Source organism: Micropterus salmoides, unplaced genomic scaffold (genome assembly GCF_014851395.1).
Source record: "Micropterus salmoides isolate LMB-PRFRI ecotype aquatic unplaced genomic scaffold, ASM1485139v1 Ms_hic_scaffold_10, whole genome shotgun sequence".
Taxonomy (NCBI): domain Eukaryota; kingdom Metazoa; phylum Chordata; class Actinopteri; order Centrarchiformes; family Centrarchidae; genus Micropterus; species Micropterus salmoides.
Window position 1 is genome coordinate 23,107,205 of NW_024040041.1, and position 23,349 is coordinate 23,130,553.

General features: G+C 40.7%; 1 protein-coding gene across 1 annotated transcript in view; it reads right to left on the bottom strand.

Annotated features, from left to right (window-relative positions):
* Positions 1-2,723: 2,723 nt before the first annotated feature.
* Positions 2,724-23,349, bottom strand: part of baiap3 (BAI1 associated protein 3) — a 48,608-nt gene continuing 27,982 nt past the window's right edge. The window contains exons 17-34 of the mRNA XM_038703618.1: positions 20,739-20,829; positions 10,465-10,521; positions 10,248-10,345; positions 10,060-10,111; positions 9,800-9,951; positions 9,526-9,649; positions 8,926-9,066; positions 8,725-8,820; positions 8,249-8,464; positions 7,621-7,689; positions 7,440-7,519; positions 6,625-6,733; positions 5,729-5,800; positions 5,546-5,629; positions 5,072-5,192; positions 3,704-3,827; positions 3,109-3,314; positions 2,724-2,930 (exon numbers count right to left, since the gene is read on the bottom strand). Of these exons, the coding sequence (XP_038559546.1) occupies positions 2,827-2,930; positions 3,109-3,314; positions 3,704-3,827; positions 5,072-5,192; positions 5,546-5,629; positions 5,729-5,800; positions 6,625-6,733; positions 7,440-7,519; positions 7,621-7,689; positions 8,249-8,464; positions 8,725-8,820; positions 8,926-9,066; positions 9,526-9,649; positions 9,800-9,951; positions 10,060-10,111; positions 10,248-10,345; positions 10,465-10,521; positions 20,739-20,829 (1,996 nt within the window). The 3' untranslated portion in view covers positions 2,724-2,826. The remainder of the gene's footprint in view (positions 2,931-3,108; positions 3,315-3,703; positions 3,828-5,071; positions 5,193-5,545; positions 5,630-5,728; positions 5,801-6,624; positions 6,734-7,439; positions 7,520-7,620; positions 7,690-8,248; positions 8,465-8,724; positions 8,821-8,925; positions 9,067-9,525; positions 9,650-9,799; positions 9,952-10,059; positions 10,112-10,247; positions 10,346-10,464; positions 10,522-20,738; positions 20,830-23,349) is intronic.

A 23,349-nucleotide genomic window follows, 5' to 3' on the forward strand; every position in this document is an offset into this window, starting at 1 on the left:
CAGATTCATAGTCAGTCAGTGGAAACAAAGAGAAAATGTGGATGATTCCAATGAAGTACATTTTATGCCTCCATTGACTCATCTGTTTTTATACACGAGCACTTTCAGCCCAGGGCTAACGAGGGCGACGACACATTCACCTCGTTACTGAGTTATTAAGACAGATGACTGAAATTTAGTTTCTTAGTCCAGGACTTTGTCTTTAAGAGGTAAACCTATTTTATGAAGTAATTTTTTAGGGCATGAACAACTATTTTTGATTTAAACCAAATCCTGGTTGTATTAAAACCCTTTTCAAGAAACTGCGCCTTTAGACTTGCTCCGATAAAATTTGCTTGCTTTTACTACTAAGATCTAGGCTACCCCATTATTAAGCTGTTACCAGAATTGTGCTTTTTTGAGTTGTTAATTAATGTTTCAATTCATTTCATAACATTTATATATTCTCCTCAAGATGATTGGATTCCAGGTCTGATCCTTATTTGGTCTGCACAATATTAAGATCCCCACCTTTCAAAGACAAGAGACATAGCTTTGGAGGACTGGTGATAGCTGCAGGCAGCGAGGTCTTGCTTTACCCCTTAAGTATAATTATGCGACGGCACAGGTTCATTATACTTTTCCTTTTTCTTTACCTCAGAGATTAGACCCCACACTGACACACAAACTCAAATTTTGGTCCTTGCAGAAAGCCTCTGATGAGCCTGCATCGATTTAAAGTCGGGATAACAAAGGCATTGCTATGTTTAATGGCGGTATCCAGAACTTTCCGAACGCTACATGAGCTCATTAACTGCAATTAGCTGGGTTTCACCTAATAAATGTTTTTGAAGCTCTCCCACCCACTGTGGCACACACTGTGTTATCTTCATGGATGCCAGGGTGTATTTTCTCCCTTTCAATTATCAGGCATCAGGGTCTCCTGGTGTAACCCCATAACAGTAAAAGTATTAAGTGGTTCTGAATAAAACTTTCAGCTGCCCATGGAGGATAAGCAAGGCACAAAAGTGGTGAATCATTTAACAATGTATGCATCAATTTGAAATGTATAAATTAATGAAAAAAATTAAATCTGTTTGGTTGTATTGTGGCAGCGCGGTGGTGCAGTGGTTAGCACTGTCGCCTCACAGCAAAAAGGTCGTGGGTTCCTCCCACCGACCAAAGTCATGCAGGCTAGGTGAATTGGTGTCCTTAGGTGTGAATGTGAGTGTGAGTGGTTGTTTGTCTATGTGTGGCCCTGCGATGGACTAGCGACCTGTCCAGGGTGTACCCTGCCTTTCGCCCGATGTAAGCTCGGATTGGCTTCTGCCCCCCGCGAACCCTGTACACAGAATAAACGGTCAACGATGGATGGATGGTTGTATTGTGGACTGTGTAATGAAAGTAAAAAAAATGTCAAAATGAAACTTGAAATAGTAACTTGTACGTAAAACTAACATTAAAAAGCTTGTTGTTGTCAATGCAGGTTGGCAACACTTTAAATAAGTAGTCTTTTTTAATATTTTAGTATGATACCACCAGGTAACCAGCAGAGACTCAAGAATTAGTCTGGCGCATACATGATGATAACCTTTAGAGGAGCTGGTAGGCTCATTTTGTTACTGTTAGACAGAGACAGGCTTGCTGCTTCCAGTCTTTGTGCTAAGCCAAGCTAAAAGTTGGTGGTTGCCTCCTATTTACTGCACGGACGTGAGAGTGGTATTGATCTTCTCATGATGACACCCAAACAGGCCTATTATTTTATGGTGCTCCTGCAATGCTGTTCAGTTGCAAATGACAACATTGACTGAATGACGCAGTACACATTTCAGTTATTTCCTCACCAGCTCTCACTCAAACTTGTAATTGTTCAAAACATTTACCTATTTTACATATGACAGATACATTTGTTTGTCAGTGTTGCTGAGTTTGCAGAACTTTAAATTAGTGTGCTCTTGCCACCAAAACTGTCACATTTTCTTTTTTGGCAGAGATGTTGATTTATTGGTGTTAGACCGCAAGAGGGAAGTGAGTTAAAAGAATTGGTCTTCCCACCACAAGGTTTTTGGCCTCTTAAATGACCCATCATGAGCTTTGTGAAGAGCAATCTGAAAAGTCCAATGAACCTGAGCGGTGACGCGTGCCCCAGGGGAGTGTTAGGCCTCCCTGCTGCTGATCTGTCTGACTGACCTAAAAACACCAAGTCTCAGAAAGTGCAATTCCCCAGAGCTATGTCTCATGTCTTCATGATTTCCTTTGACAATTGTGTTTTTATTCCTATCTGTTTGTGAGTAAGCCACTGTATGATTAGGAAAATGAATGTGGGTTCAAGCTTAAACGTCGTAAATAGGCTTTCATGCAATTCCTCTCCATAATGTCCATGGAGAATGTGAAAAGTCTCGATACCTTAAACTCCCCTGCAACTAATGAGCATATCTGAGGTATAGATTTAGAGTTGAATGAATACTATTGGATATGTAAGCTACTTTCACAAAATAGTTCTGAAATCTATCTATGATATCAAAGCTCATACAACAAATATAACAACAACCTCATTACAAAAAATATAGACTAGTGACATTTAGGATTAACTATCCATTAAATTCTAAAATATAGTTTAACTGAGACAGCATAGGGTTGCACAGTGACAGGATGTTCACCTCCCAGTTGGGAAACAGCAATAAGCTTCACTGTTTTCCTTTTTTTGTTCTCTTTTCATTTTGGTATAATTACTGAACAAACAATAACATTGGAAAAAATTCAAATATTGTAAACATTGTACTAGTACAAAAGCACATATCGCAAGACACGGTCAGGAAAACACCAATGCAGGCAGCGCTGAAGCTTTTACTCCTCTTCCATTGACTTCTCAATCTCCTTCAGCCTGCGGACAAACTCCTGAGCCTCCCTGTCTCCGATGCGAGCGTCCAGCATCCTCATGATTGGCTTCTCTGGAGGGGAGAGGAAACAGATGAGAGCAGTTCCTACAACTGACACAAATATCTGCAGATTGAATGGCTTTTCATGGTGTATTGGAGAAGTAATTGGAAACCCAAAGCTACACCCTCTGGTCTTCTAAGAAGCCAATATTATGTCCGTGTAAAACAAGAAGCCTGGAGGTATACGTACCGCTGGGCTTATTGCGAGACAGGTGGAGAATGACAGGCTGGACGGTCTTGCCGGCTGCTGAGGCGTTCGGTCTCCCTGGCCAGCAAAAGTCGCTGAGAGGAGCCACAGCTTCACCAGCAAAGTCGTTGGTGGACAGCCAGTCATAGTCCATCACAGTGAAGGTCAAACAGGCAAACCTATGTCTGTACTGTTCAGGACTGACATGGCTGGAAGACACAGGAACCAAACAAATCAGGCATAGAATATTTATTCATTCAAACCTTTATTTAAGCTCAAAGAACCAGTGAGGTTGCCCTCATCTGCAATGATGTCGAGCTACATACCAATTAAAAATAAATTGGACAAACACAGATGAGAATGTAGAAAAAATCCGTTAAAATTGTTACACACTGAAGCTGGCAGATTTGTAATCATGGTTTTAAATAGTCCATAGGTTGGTAGAGTATTGATTTTTAGCATTTGTTTAAGATCATACCAAGTATGACTAGGTAATTACTTTCTCCTCTAAGTATTGGAGGCACTAAAGTAAAAGGCTGATATGCAAAAACAAGAAGAAAGAGAGGGGGAAAAAGGGAAGCAGGGAGATAGTACTCACAAGCAAAAGAGTTCGTCAAATACTGGGTGCAGTGTCTTCAGTTTCACTTGCGTGCGTTGACTCTTGGCCATAGGGAACAGGTGGTGAGGACACAGCTCCACTATGACAAATGGGTCACTCAGACCTGAGGAGGATCAGCAAAAGTGATTGAAAACTCAATTTTAAAGGTTCACTGTGTAAAATTTAGTGGCATCTAGCGGTGAGGTTGCAAATTGCAACCAAATGTCCAGTCTACCACTGCCGCCTACCCTTTCAAAGAGCATGGGACAGCTACGGTGGCTGACACAGAACAAAAGGTGACATAACATTGAAAATGTAAGCCAAGAGTGTGTAACGTTGATACTGTTTCTGCACCACCTAATAGATATAGTTTACACCAACACGGACAAGGAAAACACATTTATTCTCTCTGTGATTATGGACCCTTGCCAAAACTGCCCACCAGCAATAATATCTGGCTCGTCATCAGATTATGGTGCTTTGATAGCGGCAAAATATAAAGAAATAAATACTTTGATAGCGATGCTGAAATAGATCTCAGTTAATCACTCACATAATCACTTCCTTATTAGTGGTTTAGCCTACAAAATAAAAGCGTTAGAAGCTTGACTGTTGTAATGCTTTACTTGGAGTTGAATTGAGAGAGTCTGTAGCCCACTTGAACCACCTCTGAAAGAGCCTTCAGAAAACGTGATTCCTCTAAATGTCCTCGGCTTGCAGATACTGGGAAATGCAAAAGCGTCCGTAGGTTGATGGATGCGGATCAAACACCGAAACAAAAACACTGCAGCACATGCTGTAATGTCAGCCTGAGAAACAGTTGCTGCAGAATTCATTTCTTGAAGAGGGAAAGAAAAACTCCCAAGGTGAGATCAAACACACAACCTTCAAGGTGAGAGTCCTATGCTTTACCAGCTGAGCTAACTGAACACTGTAACAATTGTTCAAAATTTTATGTCTTATATTTTCACCCACCATCTAACGGCTGAAAAATTGCACCAATGCAAAACTTATTTGCTAACCCCTGCTGTATATTATTACTTCTTCTTCTTCAAACGTACATATTCAACATAATGATAAGTGTCTGCATTGCCTGAATTCTACCAGAAGTAGAACAAGAAGAACATAGTGACCAAACGCGCTCTGCAGCGCTGTTTGTCCATTTTGGGCTACTGTAGAAACATGACATGGAAGGTGGGAACCCGCGGTTATGTAGATAGAAATGGTTAATTCGAAGGTAGTAAAAACAGTCTTTATACACAGAAAAAAATATGGATTTTATATTGCATTTCTGTCAATAGATCCTCAGAAATATTACACACTGGACCTTTAAAACAACAATTTGTATTTTATTCTAAACTGTTTTACCGTTGGCATCCAGTGCAATGATATCTGCAGCATGCAGAATCTCCACCGTCAGTCTCTGCTCTGGAGCGTCATAGTAGCACTTCACACTGATCCGACCAAAACGGGTATGTTTGAGTGTTTTCTGAAACATTAAATGCAATTTTTATCACTGAGAATAAATATTATCAGCATGTAAATGTGCAGTAACATTGAAATTATGTTACAATATATGAAAAGCATATAAGCAACTCATTTAAAGTTTACCCCAGCAGAAAAAGGTGAAAAACAAACAACCAAACAAAAACCATGTTCAGCATATATCAGTTTACGTGTTGCTTCAACTGACAGCATCTTGTTTTTCAAGTCTCCAGGAGAAGGCAGATTTTCAATGAGAGGTAAAACAACAGAAGACAGAGTGTTGTGCTGTCCAATCAATACACATCTGTCCACTTCAGGGCTAAAATTAAATTGTCAGGCTGGTGAGCTGAAACATACCTGTTGGGAAATCTTCTCCAGATAGTACTGTTCAATCAGCTCAAAGGAGGAACATTTATTCAGCCTGAGCTCCTCATCCACAACCTAAAGCAGCACAAGTATGATCAGAAAGAGACAGAAAAAGATAAATGGCATCTTAGCCAGGAGGACCTTCAGCCTAAATAAAATGGCAAAACTTCCTACCTTGTAGTCTCCACTCTTCATGTCTTCCAGGGAAAGACCCTCTCCCTTGACGTGGAAGAACTGCAACAGGGTCTGAAGAATTAAGTAAAAACAATATAATTTATTTATAAAAATAAATATTAAAGAAATCTTCAATTACATGAACATTTTAAGCATAAGTACTTCATTTCCTGCATTCTGGTGAATTTTCTGTATCAATTTCTGCCTTTATGTGTCTTCCTTTATGTACAGTAAAAGGAACAAAATTCAGGCGGTATATGTCAATTCAAAATATAAAAATAGAATAGAATATAATGCAGTAAGCTTCTCAGGCATTCTGGATATGTTGTTCCTGTACATCAATCAGCATAAATCTCACCACAAATCCACATAAATGTTAACTTCAGCACCTCTGATAAATTGCAGCTCACAGTCTCAAACAGAGCAAGTTTGCGCCTTAGTTCATCATGAGACAGCTTTTCACCTCACAAGAAATATCGTCCAGTTTTAATATCGACCTAGTGGTAGGAGATCTTATCACACCCTTATTGTTCACACAAACAGCATGAAACCTCTGAAAACTCTGGCAGGCATACAAGATATCTGTCTGCCAAACTCACTCGTGTAGCATGCCATGACATTTCAGGCAAATCTGTCAATTCTCTGCCAGCTGCTCAAATGGGCATTAGAATATACAGTAGCTCCCACATTGTCATTCATGAAGGAACACTTTGGTGCTACTTCCTAGTGACTTCATAAATATCTAATATATACTAATGATTGCAAGGCAGCAGGCACACTGAGCTAATTAAAGGATGATGGTAACAGTAGAGATTATAATCTTTACAGAGTTGACACGTCATTTTAAGCAGACTACTCTTTTTAGTGGCAGACTTGGATATAGAGTAACCACTGACCTCCACTGTGTACTGAAAGCGGTTGTAGAACTCAACCTGAACACCCCTGTTTTCTGCGACCGCATCCAGGATCATCCGCAGCAGCAGCTCCCACATGCTTTGAAGAACTCTACGAGGCAGCAGACGCAATGAGACTCTCACACACTCTTCCAATTACACCGCTGTACCCTCACTTGGCCTCATGCATGTTTTCACAGATGATTGCTTGATAATGATAAGTTGTAACACAAAACATGCCTGAGGAGTATTATTATTATGGCAAACCTTACATTCATACACAGTCGCAGTATATTATTTGCTGTCAGAGTTTTCACCTGGTACTATGAAATAAATGAAATCTTATTCACAGAAGAGGGAACTGTGAGTTATGTAACTTGACATAAATGTCTGTTATGAAGTTCACGTTCCACAAAAGTCATTTCCGGCTGGCATTTGTTCTGGTCAAATGTATGCTGATGATGTAGTGTTTTATGTGTATGCAAAAAGGCAACAGACTGGACAGGGGCACATTTCAAGCTGGCTTTTCTTTTTTTGCAAGATTTGCTGTATGTACCTACTGCAAATATACGCAGTATACATAAAATATATGTATTCTGCGCCACATGTGCCTGTTGTGAGTTTATATCCTGAATTCTGTCGTGTTTGTGTTTTATAATTTGATCCTGAATGTGTTAAAATGTTATCATTAGTGGCACAGACATACCAGGTGGAAGCAATTAAGCAGACTATGGCACAGTTATAACTCAGAATAGTTATTAAAATTAATGTGTGTTTCCCTGTAAAACAAGTCATAGAGAGGAGGAGAAAGTAATTACCTAGTCAGATTCTCTTTCACAAGATTTTCAGTGAGGATGACCATAGTGTCTTGTAAGTATTTCATAAGAGGAGACACAGCCTGGAAGAATGTCACATTAACACTCGTTACATTAGTTACGTTAAATACTGTGGCTACAAACAACATAGATAATGCTGCAGAAAACCACTACCAGGCCTTACATCATCATTGTTGATGGAGTCTGGAGACAGGCTGATGTGCTGGATGTACCTCCGCAGCTCAGGCAGCATCTGCACAAAAATATTCTCTCACACTTGTACATACAAGCGTGTATGTATATATGTACACATGTGCATAATGCTTATACAGATACAAAAAGTAACACAATTTCACAAAAACTTTACATATACAAAATGGTGCATAATGTGTCCTCTGCACGCCATAACAGCAGCAATGGGTCATAAGACAGGACAAAATTTACTGACCACTAGACTCCCATGATGGCTACATTTGATGCAAACTTCCAAGTTACATATGAGATAAAATTCAGGTATGGTTGCAAAATGTATTTCTAATAGTATAGTTTCTAATTCCACACTGAAGTTAAACACATCGTAGTTCAGTGAAAACCCCATATCGTCATTATGTCAATTCTTGTTAAGTCTTTCATTTGGCAATGGACATGACTTGTTCTCCAATCTGTACAGTGTTTTTTTTCAACATATTTCATAAAGAAACCTCACACTTTGGAGGTTTATCAATTCCCAAGCATAAAAAGGTTACAATTTATGTGCCTCATGTGTCATACTAGTAGTTGATCTGCAGGTACTCATGCTCTGTTTACGGCACCTTGTCCGTGAGCAGTGTGATGAGACGTTTGGCTTCTCTCTGCAGGTCCATGTCCATGTTAAACAGCTGCCCATTGAGAGCCTTGTACACCTGCTCCTTCCCCTCCATGCCACAGGACTCCTCCATGGCCCGCTCCACACCCAGCCAGTCAAGGTCACGTGGCAGGTGACCCAGGAAAACGCGCACATGCTCTGTGTTGTTCAGGGCAATGCAGAGCTAGCAGAAAGCGAGGAGGAGCAGAAGAGGAGAAACAGAGGGTGGAGGTGGAGAAACAAAGAAGGAAAAGAAGCAGGGCTACAGAGAAGTGGAGGGATGGGGTGCGAGTGTAAATGATTGACGACTATGAGAGGCAACTGCTTTGTTTTTGAGTTAACATATCTGATCTCCTTTTGTGTTGCCAGGGAGAACACTTGCTGACATTTGCGTCCCAAGTCATTGTATGCACTCCCCTAGTTCTGTCTAGTTACAGGCGTTACCTGCACTGTGAAGCTCTTGTGGTCTCGGCCCAGCTGGTTCCTCTCAATCTTGCGTGTCATCATCTCTGAGTAGCACACAGCTTCGCTGCAGAAATTCTGTGATAGATAGGGCACAAAGGACACAAATGCCGGTAAAAATCTTATAAATCCTGTGAGTATGTATGTGAGTCTGAGTGTTGCAACAGTGGATATCAGACTCACGTCTGTCAGACGAGTGATAAAGATGAAGGCCCCCGCAGAGTCTGGCCAGGACAGCTGAAGCCAGATCTCGCGTACCTGGCTGAAGCATGTTGTCACTTCCACTGCTGAGGAGCTGTGTTTGGCCAGCTGCACAGGCTCGAGCTGCTCACATAAGAACACAGCAAGCAACAAAGATGCTTTGATAAAAGTGCATAGTGTGTAAATAAAACATAAACATACAAAAATATAAGCCAATATTTAAATATATATATAGTTTACAAAAGATTTGTGTCTATAATATATATATATATATATATATATACACACACAATACAAGAGATATTTATAAGCAAATATAGTAAACGTACAAAGTGCCCTCATATCTGTTGACAACTACATCATAGTGTGTTATAATATGATATGAATCTGTATTAAATTTTTATATAATGCTTATCAAATTCTTAATAAAAATAACACAATAGAAGTTACTATAGAGCGCCATCAATACATTATCTAATAACCTGCTGAATGCAGTCCAGCTCATAGTTGTATGCCACGAAAGACCAACTTACAGTTTTTTCATTGCATTATTTCATAATTTCAAGGGCAGAAGACTCTCACCTTGTCCGTTTCCACGGCTTTACGAATTCTGTCACAGGATCTGTCATGAACAATCTGCAGCCACTTATGAATCGAGGACTTAAACCAGTTGTGAAAGCCTGTCAAGGCCAACATTTTAGCATCCCTGTAAGAAAATAAGTCATTTTTAATAAATTCAAAGCTGAAGAAAAGGTTGAAGTCTCATCTTCTCGCTGACATTTCAAACAAATAAACACCCGTCAGAGCCTTTTACGCTGCTTTATGAAAAGTCATTAGAGTCAAACTGATAACCAACTTGAGAGGAAGAAACTCCCGAAAGCCTTTGAGGATTTTCAAGGACATGAAGAGCTCAAAGATGGTCTCTCCCATTGTCTGAGTCAGTCTGGAGCTCTCCTGCTCCATAGTCCCACAAACCCGCTCCATCGCTACATTTACATCATCAGCAACCTGAAGAATGAAAGAATATGCCTACCTGGGTCAAAGTCAGCAACACCAATACTGTATAACTAAAAAAATACTTCACAATTACATTTCACAGAATTTTCAGTGATATACCTGTTTCTCCAACTGTCTGTATGCTATGCTGAAGAAATCTATTTTCACTGCACTGTGGGAACAAACAAACAAATGATGGAATGGCACCAGTTCAATATTAACTAATGCAAATCAATGTTTCTGTGTCAGCATAACATTTCCACACTGTTTTTTTTTTGGTTGACGAGATGGACAGCATTAATATTTACCTGTAGAAGAGTTTGTTGTATGTGTTCTGGGCTCTCTGTACATCTGCACACACAGCATCAACCACCTGAACCAGATTCTTCAGCTGCTCCTCCAGAGTCTACATTGTCATGCACAATGAACAACATCCTGAAAATTAACTCTCAATCCACAGTCAGTAAAATTAGAAGATGTAATGATTTCTATAATTCAGACTTATATTAATCGGTATAAACTTACCCCGTCCTCTGGTTTATATCGTGCAATTAAGCTCTCGTACCACTCCGCAGTCCCTTTCTGTTGAAATAATTCACACAAATTAAGGAGAATAAATGGTTTAATTTAAGCTGCAGTAGGGAATTTTTTTACTAATAACTTTTTGTCATATTTGCTAAAACCTTACAACACTAGTATAAGAGTAATCTGTAATAAAATCTCGTTCATCTGGCTCCTCCTCATGCTCCAAAAGGCATTTGCAAGAATCCAACGCTCTCCAATCAAAACAGCCAATCAGAGCCAGGAGTTTCTAATGCAGTGTCAATTACTGCTCATAATGTAAAAGATGTGTATGAACACGTCCCAGTTCCACGCAGCGCTTCTGCCACATTATGTTTGATGCCATGGAGTTCGTATTGACAAAGTGACAAGTGACAAAGAGGGATGGCGACAAACAGTGGGGAAAACTTTTGAGGGGGGGCAGTGGTGTACTAGCCTCTCCTCCCACTGCTAGATGTTGTCGCAGCTGCCTCTGAACCCTGAGGTGCTCTTCCCCGTGAAGTGTTGGAGGGGCATCTTTGAGAAGATGAGTCAAACCAAGAGCGACCGGAGTTTTTCTCTCGCTGTTGACAGTGAGCCCTACGTGAGATGAGGTTTCTCAGCAACCAGCTTGTGGATTTGGTGGGAGGAGTTTAGCGGAAGGATATGAGCAGGCCGAAAGAGATGTGGAAGGTTTTGCACTGAATGGCTAATTGTAGCCGACTGCTGCATAGGGGTGGCTGTGGCTAAGGAGATGGAGCTGGTTGCTTGATAATTGAAAGATCAGCGGTTCGATCCCTGGCTCCTCCAGGCTGCATAGAAAAGTGTACTTGGGCTAGATACTGAACCCTGAATTGCCCATGGTGGCTCTTCCACCAGTGTACAAAATTTGTGTGAAATGTTAGTTTCTGTATGAGCACTTTGGCTAATTGTGTGAATGCAATGTAGTGGCAAAGACTGGAAAGGCACTATATGGAGCCTTTATATTTAAAGCTGTCCTGTGCAGTATTTGATGTTGTTTACATGCAGATTTTCTTACTGAAACAAACACATGTATCCTTAAAGCTTATATTGTTAAATACATTTACTACTGTTGAGTTTTAAAAAGTTACAACAAAACTTAATGTACTCCAGTGTTTCAGTGCTTTCTTCAAATGTAAACCTGCTGGGTTTTAGGCCAGACAATTGCATTAGAATGTTGATTAAACCATTGTTTGTATCCTCTTTGTAATGTAAAGAAAACTGACACCTCTTTGTTTAGTGCCAGAAGGACAGTTTTTTGACTGTTTCATTGACACTTAAGACAGGGTGTTAACCATTTTGTAGACAAGCCCTGTTGTTCTCCATGATTAGTTTAGAGCAAAAGACTGTTTATTCCTGTAGATTGAAGGGGGTTTCACGTCTGGGAATTGGCGCTCTTTTGTTCGACCAAAAGTACCATAGAGCAGTAAGGTACACCCTTCCTAATTGGGTGACGAAGAAGTAACCAAATGACCAATGGCTTTGGTCCTGAGCCATTTGAAGGAAAAGACCCGCCCATATACCTGGAGGATATTAACAATTAGTTTTGTGAGAATCAGGACTGTAAGCTGTAAATCTGAAAAGAGGAACAACTTTCCAGTCCACTGCAGTGTTTTTGTTTTGTTGTTTGTTCTGTAATGCCATCTTTTATTCACCTATTTTTTTATTAAATTTTCTTGTTAATTTTCATTGGACTGAGCCTCTCCTTTCTCAAAATCTGAAAAAACGCAACAATTGGTGACCCCGACGTGATTTTGAGAAAAGGAGGACAGGACAAAACTTCAGCCGGAGAAGGACGACTGCCTGATTCTCACACGGGCCCAAATATCGAAAGGTAAGAACAGAGACCTGTTTTATCAAAACTCTGTATAGGTTATATAGGAGATTTTAGGTGTGAGAATCAAGCAGCGTCTACTCCGTAAGTCCGTTAATATTTTAAAGTGATTTAAAGTGAAAATACCGATTGTTAAATATCATTCGAGATGGCAATATAGAACAATAGTATGTTATTGTTTGTCTGAAGCTTAAAAGCCTGTATGAAGGTCCATGGTATGTTATTGTTTGTCTGAAGCTTAAAAGCCTGTATGAAGGTCCATGGTATGTTATTGGTTATTTAAAGCTTAAAAGCCTGTATGAAGGTCCATGGTAAATAGTGCACATTAGAAGTCCGTGGCGGACGGCCTGGTTAGACCCAGTTAAATTTTAAATAGAAAGACCGTGGGGCCGGCGACAGAGACAGTCTCTGTGAGGCACGAAGGCGGGAATAAGTCTTTTTGAAAAAGCCAGGGTGAAGCCCTGTGAGGGAGTAGGGGTTGGTAAACGGGAAGCGCGGTGACGACGGCTTCTTAGTCCCATACAAAGACCTCTCATTTTCTGCCTTTGTGATCCTAGAGGTAAAAAATAAAACCTGTATGTAGGTCGAGAATTCTCTGAATTTTTCGGAGTCTTTCGGGAGTATAGAAAACAGTAGCGCCGTCTACCTATTTTTGCGCTACCTAGAGTTTCGAAAATTCAGGGTTTTTTCGGGGGTACAGAAGGGAGAAGCGCAGTCTTGTTCCTTTTGTATCGCCTAGTATTAAGTGTGAAAAACCTGTATGAAGGTTCGGTACCTTCCGAGGTCCGAGGTCACAAGAGTGAGCCTAGTATTGTGTGTGAAAATAGGTATCAATTGAATATAGGTCTGTACATACTGTAAATAAGTAAAAACTTTGTAAATAAGGATTGTTTGCATTGAAATCAGGAGTCAAAAGGAGTGAAACAAAGCAGTGTTTCAAATAACTGTTCTGTGGTGACTGAGCAATGTTTTGTTTTGTTTGTGTTTTGAAAAAACTTTGTTGAGATATTGGTTGATACAGATATTCAACTCTTATTGACTCTCTCATGACTGCTTCTGAGGTGAATTAAGTTGAAAGCAATCAGTACCTTGAGTTCTATTTTTATTTTATTTTTGCATAGGGTAAAAACAAACAAACAAACAAAAAAACACCATAAATAACGCATCTTAGAAAGACATTCCAGATGTTTTCCGTATAGAGTTTTAAAGAGTTTTTGTGAAGTAATAAGTGTTTGTTTCAAACTTTATGTTCCACTATAGAAGGAAAATATCTGGATGGGTATGAGATGATAAATACAGAAAACTCTGTGATAAACTCATTTCAGTGTCTAGCATACACAATTGTAAACAAAAACGAATGCACAATCTTGCAAATGTCATAGGACTGAGAGAATTTCTCCAGAGTTAGTGTGTGTTTGATAAAATCTGTCAGTATTACAAATATGGGAAGATCAGAGTGATTGTGTGAATGAAAAACCATTGCAAGTAAAAGCAAGTCTGTTCCTGTGAGTCAGTATAAAACATGGGGAGCAAATTGGGGAAACTTAATTCTTGCCTGACACTCTTTCAGGTCCAGATAAATTAATGGCAGAAAAATGGGGAAAAGGTGTGGTTGTTGATGTTGGCCTTTTTCCTATCCCGGGCACACTAAATACAGATTGTTTTAGGAAGGTGTAGAAAATATGTTGAAAAACCATAAGCTACCAGTCTTTTGCCATTAAAAAGAGACAACTCTTTCACACATAACAATTAGGCCTAGGCTACTGACCCCCTGCTGACCAAATCCAGAAAGAAGCTGACACACAGGTGAGGGGACTGTGCCCTGACCTGACGACTGTTTCCCCAGTTCACACAACAGTGACTGAAGTAAGACGATATGGGGAGAAGACTCAAACTAACTGTCCCAAGAAGCTTCTTTTTCATTTGCAGCCCTCGAATACTGGCTCAGGAGAAATGGTGAAGAGGGGATGCACAGCTGTTGCAGATGGTAACAGAGTGACATCTCCAAATCCCCTGCCGCAACTGACGGGAGGGCAGGAAACACGCCCACTGGGATTCAAAAGGGTCTTTGGACAGATCATGGGCAGCTGGATGAAATAATACAAGTTGCAGAAGAACCACATAACCCTAAAAGGATTGATGGTGAGGGTTACATCAAAGAGACAGCCAAGTGAAAAAAGGGGACATGGTGACAGAAAGAGGGAGATGGAAAACACACTTTGAACAGAACAATACAAGCAGAACAGGAAGTGTCGGCACCGGAACTCCAATGACAAGACCTGTTCCTCCTTCCTTCTCCACCCCGGATCAAGGACAAATGTGTAGAGAGAATGAGTGCACTGGAGATGGAGCCTTCAGGCTCAGGGAGGAAGCCACAATGCTGGGAAGTGAAAGACAGAGACTGAGGCAGAGACAAACAGAAGAGGAGAAGAGAAAGATGAAGAGTAAGAAAAAGCCTAGAAAACATAGGACTAGTTATGACAGTGAAGGACAAGAAGAATGTGAAGAAGAAAATGAAAGGAAGAAGAAGGGATGTGTGACACATCCAGAGAGGAAGGAAAAAGGTGAGGACACCTCCAGTGATTCTTCTGAGTCAGCAAAAGAGGACAACAAAACATGCATACTCAGACTAAGGGGCAAAGTAAAGGTTGCCCTGCCCCCCACCACATCTGAAGGAGATAACAAAACAGAGGGAGGAGCCATCCAACTACTCCCAGATGCCAATGACTGCCTGGGAAGAGGAACAAGGTCCAGAAGAATCCTGGCCACACGCACCATCTGGGGGCCTCACTGTGCAGTTTCCAGGGGTCCAGTCAGTACAAAAATAGGATGCAGCAGAAAGCAGTGAGCAGCACATAGGCCTAGACACAGACCCACACGTAGACACCACTGATGGGAGGGATAAACCAGTATTTACATAAACACCCTAGTCTGATTTCTTGTAGACTCAGAAGCAGAAGTTTCATTGATTAAATCTAAAGTGCTCCATAATGCTCATAGAACATGAATTTCTCATTCCTGACACAGATGTTGAAACAGCCATCAAACCTATTTACATGTAGACACAGATATTTTACACACATTTATTTTTTAGGGAAAAGAATATACCAGTTGTGAAATGCTCTTCTTACACCATGCAAACTCCCCCATCCTGCCTCTAGAGAAAAGGGTCTGCTGGTAGTTTTTCAAGATCTTAGGGAAATAAATAAATGACCTTATGCGGTAAAGCTATTGTCGTGGGTTCTAATAGCTCCATGTTGATTTTCTGTGATTGATTCAGCAAAATGTACATTTAAGCATTAAGTTTTCATCCTGACTCAAGATTCAGTTTTGTCTTCACATTTTTGCAATGGGTGATGATTATATTTGTGTGTATCTCCCAAAACAGGAGATTGTCAAAGTGACACAGTGTCACTATTAGGTTCTTAGCAGAGAACTGTCATAAGGATTTTTCAAATAATAAGGTGGATTTCGTTCCAAAAGGGGTGCGTTTTTAATTTGGATCACAAATCAGGTACAGGAAATCCAGGATTTTCCAAAGACCACAATACTAAATTCTCTTGGCTCTAGCAGGCTAGTGCCTTTCATGGATTATAATTTTTCCTTTGTGGAGATCTCCACCCCAGACATGGGGAAACAGCTGGCCATTGACTGATTCTTATTTTTTGATTTTGAACTGCTAGGCAGACACATTTTTCACTGACTTAAAAGCATTTTGACCAACTTTTGACTGACTTTAATGACTGGAAGCAGGATTCTGTCCAGCTTTTCTTTTGTTTCAGACTGTTTGACGCAGCTAAATCTTTCTAACCTTAACTCTGCTTTTTGTTTTGTAGATGGAGTCAGTGCGGGCAGCTATGTGACTTGATTTGTAGCATATGGTTCTTTGTCACCCTATAACAACACAGTATGCATTTTGATTCCCAGCATGCATTAAAATGGCCTTTTCTCTTCTACAGGTCCGGCTCACCAAGAATTTCTAATCAACCGATTGTTTGCATTCTTTCCTCACCTGCCTTCTACTGCTGTATGCAAATTGTAGGCCCATACAGGTTTCTAACGACCCGGTGATGCTGCCCTGCTTTATCCTAACTGCATTTGCTTTCTACTGTATTTTTTCCCTTTAAAGATGTCTCCTAGCATTGATACATGGTTCTTCACCATGTATCAAAAGGAGGGATGGGGAATTGTAAATATTATGGTGCGCACCAAGGGTTTTGGGTTTCAAATTTAATAATTTTTTTGAGTGGTGTGTTGAAAATGTTGAAACTAATCGACTAACAAAACTAATGAACTAATGCCCCACAACATCCAGACAGGCAGCGAAAGCAGTGAGACCATCACCAGACAGTTAAGATCATCCCAGGTGATACGGCCAACTTCAACTGCCGCCAGGGTAGTTGAGAGGGACACATGGGTCCATGCATCACAGTGCGAAGTGTTTCCCCAGCGAGGATGCCCTCCAACAACACAGACAATGGCTGCAGTGCTCACCACTGTCCTGGTCAGCACAGCTAGGGTACTCCAACACCAGCTCAACAAGATGGCAGACGTTTTTCTACAAGGAGCTCTCAACAAACAGACTCCACTAGTACTCATATAACCACAACACTGACACAGATTATAGATTCATTTGCACTCACCAGTCGAACTGATGTCATTTACACTGATTTTCACATTCGCACTGTTTCACAAAAGGAAGGAAACCAGTGAAGATGCAAGAAGAGGATGCAGAGGGGAGACGTAACATTGGCATGTTACCAACGCAGGAGGAAGAGGACAGAAGAAGAGGGATTCAGAAAAACCACAAATAAACCATGCAACCAAGAGAACACCACCTTACACATTGTACACCCGCTCAAGCCCCCTCCCGATCAATAGAGGAGGTTAGAACTGATTTGGCCACGCTGTGAAACAAAAATAGATTTTTGATTGGCATTATGAATTAGGATTATACACAGCAGATCCAGGAAATTTGACTCTGGTAGTTCATTTAAAACTCAATCATTCTTTGTTTACATTTTATTTTTTGTTTGTTTTCTTTTTTCTTCCACATTTACTTAAAACTCAATAATTCTTCGTTTTTATTGTATTTAGTTTGTTTTCTCTTTTTTAGTTCCACATTTACAAAAAAAAAAAAAAATATAATATATATATATATATATATAAATAAATGGAATTCAAGGGAGGGAATAAATTCAGGCACCTAGAGTTTTGTGGGGTAAAGGGAACCATAACAATTTTAGCCATAATCATTTCTCTAGTTGTAACAATAATCCTAGTCTCATCTCCTGAAAACAGGTCATCCTCAGCTCCCATTCAGCCCATTGGCACCGTACGCATAGCAAACTCTACCCCACCCAACAGTACAAATTCCTTTTTAAATCACAAAAGATTTAGAAGATCCAGGAGGATTGCTGAACCCATACTAACGTTACAATTTACAGAAGGTGAAACCGGAGCCGCTCAATTCGACTTTTGTTCAGTAGTGGACTGCAGTGGAAGTCAGGTCGCATATGTATGGTCTGAAAAATATGTGTGTGAGGTCTATCATACAGCAAATCTCCCCATGGACAGATGGTGTACAAATTGGGATTATGTAATTGCTAACACGGGACCGCATGATTGGGGATATACCCCCCCAGCAAAAGAAGGAAAAACGCCCTTAAAACATAGACTCTCAATGTTTAAGGCTTCCCCTCCTAGTGATTGTACCACTGATAAATGCAACCCTTTGTTTCTCACCCTGGAGAATCCGCAGATCACAGATACCGATGTCTATGTGCTGGGGGCTTATCAAGCTGGGGAAGATCCATTGGGGCATTTTAGCATACAGGTCAGCAAGAAAACAACTATTACATCAAACACACAAAATAATGCCTTTTTCACTCCTAGCCGCTCACCATTTACCACAACCAATGATACACCACTCGATATAAAGGACCCACAGCTAGTTACCTATTTAGATAATAATAATCCAGGACAAGCAATTGCAATAGAAACAGGATACAGTGATGAAAATACTTGGCTTGATTGGGTTCGATATTCAGCAAAAATACACCACATGTCAGACTGTATTACCTGTGCCTCGGCCCGCCCCCTGTTAGGCACCATGCCATTCCCGCTCAATCCACTAAATGATCCCATTGGATATAACTGCATGATACACTTTTATCTGAAACAAACTGCGCAAAATTGCACCTCATTAAACTTACTATATCCTGAAGTTAATAGAGGTACAACACCTCCGCCATTCATCCCTTATGAGGGACAATACTCATGCATTCACCGTTCAGATAATCGTGGGATAATAGTAGGTAATCTCACAAGCTGTAACACCATTAATAAAGGCATCAATCAGACTACTATTCAAGCTTTAGGTAGAATGCACACCGCAAGAGCTGATGTCTGGTGGTTTTGTGGAAAAAAGACTCTGTATCCAACCCTGCCGTTAAACTGGACTGGCATTTGTGCCCTGATTCAATTAGTAATGCCATTCTATGCGTTGCCATTCAACAGCAGAGATTTACTTACAGCAGCTGCCAGCCCCCACACTCAAATACAAAAAACTAAAAGAGCATTGCCAAAAGGTAGCTTTGACTCAACAATATACATTGACCCCATAGGGGTACCTCGAGGAGTTCCTGACGAATACAAGGCCAGATGTCAAATTGGGGCGGGATTTGAATCCATTTTTCTCTGGCCAACCATTAACAAAAATGTAGATTGGCTGAACTACATATATTATAACCAACAACGTTTTGTTAATTTCACCCGAGATGCTGTAAAAGGACTGCACGAACAGTTAGACAAAACCACACTGATGACATATCAAAATAGGATAGCTCTGGACATGATTTTGGCTGAAAAAGGAGGAGTCTGCAAAATGTTCAAATCTGTGTGTTGCACATACATTCCCAATAACACAGCACCTGATGGCTCTGTCACACGGGCGCTTCAAGGACTCACCACTTTAAGTGAAGAACTGGCTGACAATAGTGGTGTAGATTCACCGTTCGAAATCCTCAACTCCATGTTTGGAGAATACAGAGCTTTTTTCCACAGCATCATCCTGTCAATAGCAATAATGTGTGCAATACTTGTGCTCTGTGGGTGCTGCTGCATTCCCTGCATTAGAACTCTAGCCAATAGGCTTATCACCACAGCGTTAACAAGGGAACGTGAGGGACAGTTTGTGCTAAGAGAAATGGCACATTTAATGCAAGATGAAGAGTCAGATAGTGAGATCAGAAAGGAAGAAGATGATTTCTTTGCATAAATCATGATTTGAGTTTACAACTTCTGTTTTGTTAAAATGTCTAGAATCTTTGGAATCATATTTTGATGTGTATGTAATGTTTTAATTTTCAATGACATAATTGAAGATATGCTAAGTCTAATAGTAATTTCACACCAATAAATGGTGTGAAAGGAGGGATTGTTGAGTTTTAAAAAGTTACAACAAAACTTAATGTACTCCAGTGTTTCAGTGCTTTCTTCAAATGTAAACCTGCTGGGTTTTAGGCCAGACAATTGCATTAGAATGTTGATTAAACCATTGTTTGTATCCTCTTTGTAATGTAAAGAAAACTGACACCTCTTTGTTTAGTGCCAGAAGGACAGTTTTTTGACTGTTTCATTGACACTTAAGACAGGGTGTTAACCATTTTGTAGACAAGCCCTGTTGTTCTCCATGATTAGTTTAGAGCAAAAGACTGTTTATTCCTGTAGATTGAAGGGGGTTTCACGTCTGGGAATTGGCGCTCTTTTGTTCGACCAAAAGTACCATAGAGCAGTAAGGTACACCCTTCCTAATTGGGTGACGAAGAAGTAACCAAATGACCAATGGCTTTGGTCCTGAGCCATTTGAAGGAAAAGACCCGCCCATATACCTGGAGGATATTAACAATTAGTTTTGTGAGAATCAGGACTGTAAGCTGTAAATCTGAAAAGAGGAACAACTTTCCAGTCCACTGCAGTGTTTTTGTTTTGTTGTTTGTTCTGTAATGCCATCTTTTATTCACCTATTTTTTTATTAAATTTTCTTGTTAATTTTCATTGGACTGAGCCTCTCCTTTCTCAAAATCTGAAAAAACGCAACACTACTACATAAAATGCTTCATCTGCAGCCAATCTTTTTCTGGTCTTCTTTTCCTCTTTTCTCGGTACATTGCTGCTTTAACACCAGCAATGACACCAACAGCTATACAGTACATTTTAATCGGTAGAAAGGTGCATCAAGTCTCTTTTTTCAAGATGTACATGCGTGTCCTTGAGAGCAGTCTGCTTTTATGCATTACAAACTATATGGGGGCATTCTTATACAGTACTTTACCTCGACTGGTCACTAACTCTACAGAGTACCTTTAAGTGACCTTTTTTTTTAGCGCACTTTCATTCTTACCTTGATAGCAGTAGTGATGTCCAAATGCAGTTCATTGCGAAGAGGACACACAGTCTTAAAGGCCCGCATGTTTTGCATGTAGCCAATCCCCCTGGCATACACAGACATTGAAAAGCCAATTACAGTACAAGACTGCTTTCAGGTCACGAAATTGCATCATTCACATCATTCATGAACATATTGTTAAAATGAAACAAAATTATTTCCACTCTAATTGTATGCCGGATCCTGCATCATCTGTGCGGGACAGGAAAGATGCAACTTTAACTGTTAGATGAGTCACTCTGTGTGTGTTTGTGTGTGTGTGTTTCTGAGGTGTAGAAAAGATCTCCCTCGAGGTGTTGATCACTGAACAACGACGTATTGCGGTAAGCGTGTCGACTCATTTTCGTTTCCGGTGCTTGTGTGTTGGTACCGTGTTGTGCTGCTCTCGCTAAATAACAGTTACATTTGTTTGATTACAGCGGCCAACTGTTCGCTAAACACTTATTCTTTACAGTAATTTTGCCTAAGCACTCACAGTTCTTTCCATCTTTTAGTGACTGCTGTTCAATTTCATAGTTGTTCTAAAGTTTTGGTAACTGACGCTACTGTACTTTAGCTTAGCCGTTAGCGACTTTAGCTTAGCAGCTAGCGATGGCTTCTCCTTCTCCCTCTCTCTCTCCTACTTTCTCCTGCTCGGTGTGTCAGATGTTCAGTTACTCCTCTGCCTCCTTTAGCGGTAATGGTACGTGTAATAAGTGTAGTTTATTTATAGACATGGAGGCAAGGCTCAGTGATTTAGAAGTCCGGCTCCGCACCTTGGTAGATCAGTCTTTAGCTACTGTAGCTAGCCAGTCCCCGGTAGTCGGTGCGGAACGGCCTGAGTTAGCCTGTGGTAGCCGTCCCCCGGCATCCCCTGTGCAGCCAGGAAGGGGGGGCTGGGTGACTGTCCGAAGAGGAATAGTCGTAAGCATTCAAAGTCCACGGGGCAACATCAACCTGCTCACGTTTCCCCACTCAGCGACACACCCGCTGAGAAACCACCTCTGATCATTGGCAGCTCCATTTTGAGAAACGTGAATTTAGCGAAGCCAGCGGCCATAGTTAAGTGCATCCCTGGGGCCAGAGCGGGCGACATTGAGTCTTATTTGAAACTGCTGGCTAAGGATAAACGTAAATACAGTAAGATTGTTATTCACGTCGGCGGTAATGACTCCCGGTTACGCCAATCGGAGGTCACTAAGATTAATGTTGAGTCGGTGTGTACATATGCAAAAACAATGTCGGACACTGTAGTTTTCTCTGGACCCCTGCCAAATCTGACCAGTGATGACATGTATAGCCGCATGTCGTCATTCCGCCGCTGGTTATCGAGGTGGTGTCCAGCAAACAATGTGGGCTTTGTAGATCATTGGCAGACTTTCTGGGGAAGACCTGGTCTGATTCGGAGAGACGGCATCCATCCCACTTGGGAAGGAGCAGCTCTCATTTCTAGAAATCTGGCCAAGTTTATTAGTGGACCAAATCCATGACAACCCAGAGTTGAGACCAGGAGGCAGAGTCGCAGTTTAACACACTTCTCTGCCCTTCTTTTTCAGCAGTTACCCACCCAAAACCCTACGCAGAGTCGCAGTCTAACACACTTCTCTGCTCCTCCATTTCAGGAGTTACTTAGTGAAAATCCTATAGTGACGGTGTCTGTCCCCCGACCATCGAAATTCTTTAAAAAGGTAAACAGAAGAGGAGCTGTGCATAAAAACCTCATAAAAATTAAAACCACAAGAGCAATAGTGCAAATGAATAGGAGAGTTAAATGTGGACTCTTAAACATCAGATCTCTCTCTTCTAAAGGTGTACTAGTAAATGAACTAATATCAGATTATGATATTGATTTATTTTGTCTTACTGAAACCTGGCTGGGTGATGGAAAATATGTTAGCCTAAATGAATCCACCCCTCCCAGTCATATTAATACTCACATTCCTCGAGGCACAGGCCGAGGAGGTGGAGTTGCAGCTATCTTCGACTCTAGCCTACTAATCTAAACCTAAACTAAACTATAACTCATTTGAAAGTCTTGTTCTTAGTCTTTCGCACCCAAGTTGGAAATCACTGCAACCAATTCTTTTCTATTGCTGAACTACTCGCCATTGGGCAAAAATTTTTATACAAGATGTCTGTCTGATAGTGCTATAGCTAAATTTAAGGATGCGATTCCATCAGCTCTAAATACATTATCTAGTCACAAAGTAATGGAGGACTCCTATGCTAGTTTCAGTCCCTCCCAAATCGATCATCTTGTTGATAGTGCTGCAGGCTCGCTGCGAATGACACTCGACTCTGTAGCCCCTCTAAAAAAGAAAATACTAAAACAAAGACGGTTAGCTCCATGGTATAATACTGAAACTTGCAAATTAAAGCAAATATCGCGGAAACTTGAGAGGAATTGGTGTTCCACCAAAGTGGAAAATTCTCGTTTAATTTGGCAAGATAGTCTTAAAACTTATAGGAAGGCCCTCCGTAATGCTAGAGCAGCGTACTACTTGTCATTAATAGAGGAAAATAGGAACAACCCAAAGTTTCTTTTCAGCACTGTAGCCAGGCTGACAGAGAGTCACAGCTCTATTGA